The 1459-nt window shown below is 46.9% G+C and overlaps 1 protein-coding gene across 1 annotated transcript in view; it reads left to right on the top strand.

Moving 5' to 3' along the window:
• Nucleotides 1-581: 581 nt before the first annotated feature.
• pof1b (POF1B actin binding protein) overlaps nucleotides 582-1459 on the top strand; it is a gene marked incomplete in the record, with an annotated part of 31817 nt that continues 30939 nt past the window's right edge. Inside the window, 1 exon segment of the mRNA XM_014026235.1 lies at nucleotides 582-1141. Coding sequence (XP_013881689.1) covers nucleotides 767-1141 — 375 coding nt within the window.

Raw genomic sequence — 1459 nt, 5'->3', positions numbered from 1 at the left:
AATTCGTTTGAGGGATAAATATTGTTCAACATTTTAAAATGTACTTCTTTAAATTTAGGAGGAATTGGAAATTTTAAGTATTTTGTTCTAATTTTTGAAATGATAGCTATGTTAAAGTTTTGTAAGGTCAGTGTGTTTTTTGTTTTTCCTGGGTAATTAGTGTTTAATAAATATTGACTTAAAAACTTATTATTGCATTTTTTATCTACAATGTCCACATAATCAATTTTAATTAATAAACATGAAGTTAAACATTTTGTTGTTGGTGTTTGTCGCCCCCTGGCGGCAGAATCAGAATCAACAGTTTCTTTATTTTTCTCCGACAACCTGTGGTTTCCTGTTTACCTGTTTTTATTTTTGTTTAGTTGAACTAACTGAGATATGAGCTGAAATAAGATTATTTCTTCTTGTTGCATCGAGGGAAAGAAAATAAAGCATGCAAACAGTGAAAAAAAGTGTTTAAATAAACACTTCCTGTTGGAATTAATCAGTACTTAATGTACCATCAGAACCTGATCCTGACACAGGACCAGTTCTTCCAGTTTATCAGCTGATCTGGTCCCTCCTCCCACCTCCAGTCGGATCAGGGCACCTCCCTCTTCTCTGGGGTTTCCTTCCCRGAGCAGAACTCCTCGGACCGGACTTTCCTCTCCAGAACCAGCCCGCAGACCGAGGAAGGAGCGGACCAGGTCTCCGCCGAACCCCGCTCTCTCCGAGGAGCCGTGAGAAAACTTGCCACCCTCCGGGTCCGGGTCACTGATCCAACATGTCCGTCCAGACCAGCAAAACCACGGTGCACACCTACAAGACCATGAACGTGGCCCCGGAGCCGGTGAAGACCACGGTGATCTCCGCGCGCTCCGAGTCTCCGCTGCCGCGCGTGGCCCCGGTGTCCCCGCTGCCCTACACCGCCGTCAACGGCTCCTACGAGTCCGTCCGGTACCTGGTCCCGGTGCAGCAGGCCCTCCCGCAGCAGTCCTTCGTGTTTATGGGCCAGCCCATGATGGGCCAGCCCATGATGGGTCAGACCGTGATCCAGCAGCCCGTGATGCAGCCGGTCTACCTGCAGACCCTGCCGCGCGTCAGCGTCAGCAGCCAGGAGTCCGACCACCACCTGTACCAGCACAGGACCGCGCGAGAGGTGAGCCCCCCGGCCCAGACTGAGAGGGTCAACTCTACCTAGGATGATTTTATATCTTTAGAATAAATCAGATAAAAACAAACATTTAGACTCCAGTTCCTCCTGCAGCTGGTGAGAATTACACTTCCTGCAGGTTTTAGGTTTGATTAAAAATAAAAACAGCCTCTAACCTTASTTTGTTTCTATCAGGAAGAAAATCTCCAGATAAAAAGTTAAAAGTTATCTTCAGGAACACCTGAAGCCAGTGGCGTCACTAGGCCTATTTTAGGGGGGCTGGAGCCCCCCTAAATATTTTAAAGCCCCCCTAAATTATTTTGG

Source organism: Austrofundulus limnaeus, unplaced genomic scaffold (assembly GCF_001266775.1).
Source record: "Austrofundulus limnaeus strain Quisiro unplaced genomic scaffold, Austrofundulus_limnaeus-1.0 Scaffold536, whole genome shotgun sequence".
Classification (NCBI taxonomy): domain Eukaryota; kingdom Metazoa; phylum Chordata; class Actinopteri; order Cyprinodontiformes; family Rivulidae; genus Austrofundulus; species Austrofundulus limnaeus.
Note: the sequence above shows the minus strand (reverse complement) of the source record. Positions and strands in the feature narration are given on the sequence as shown.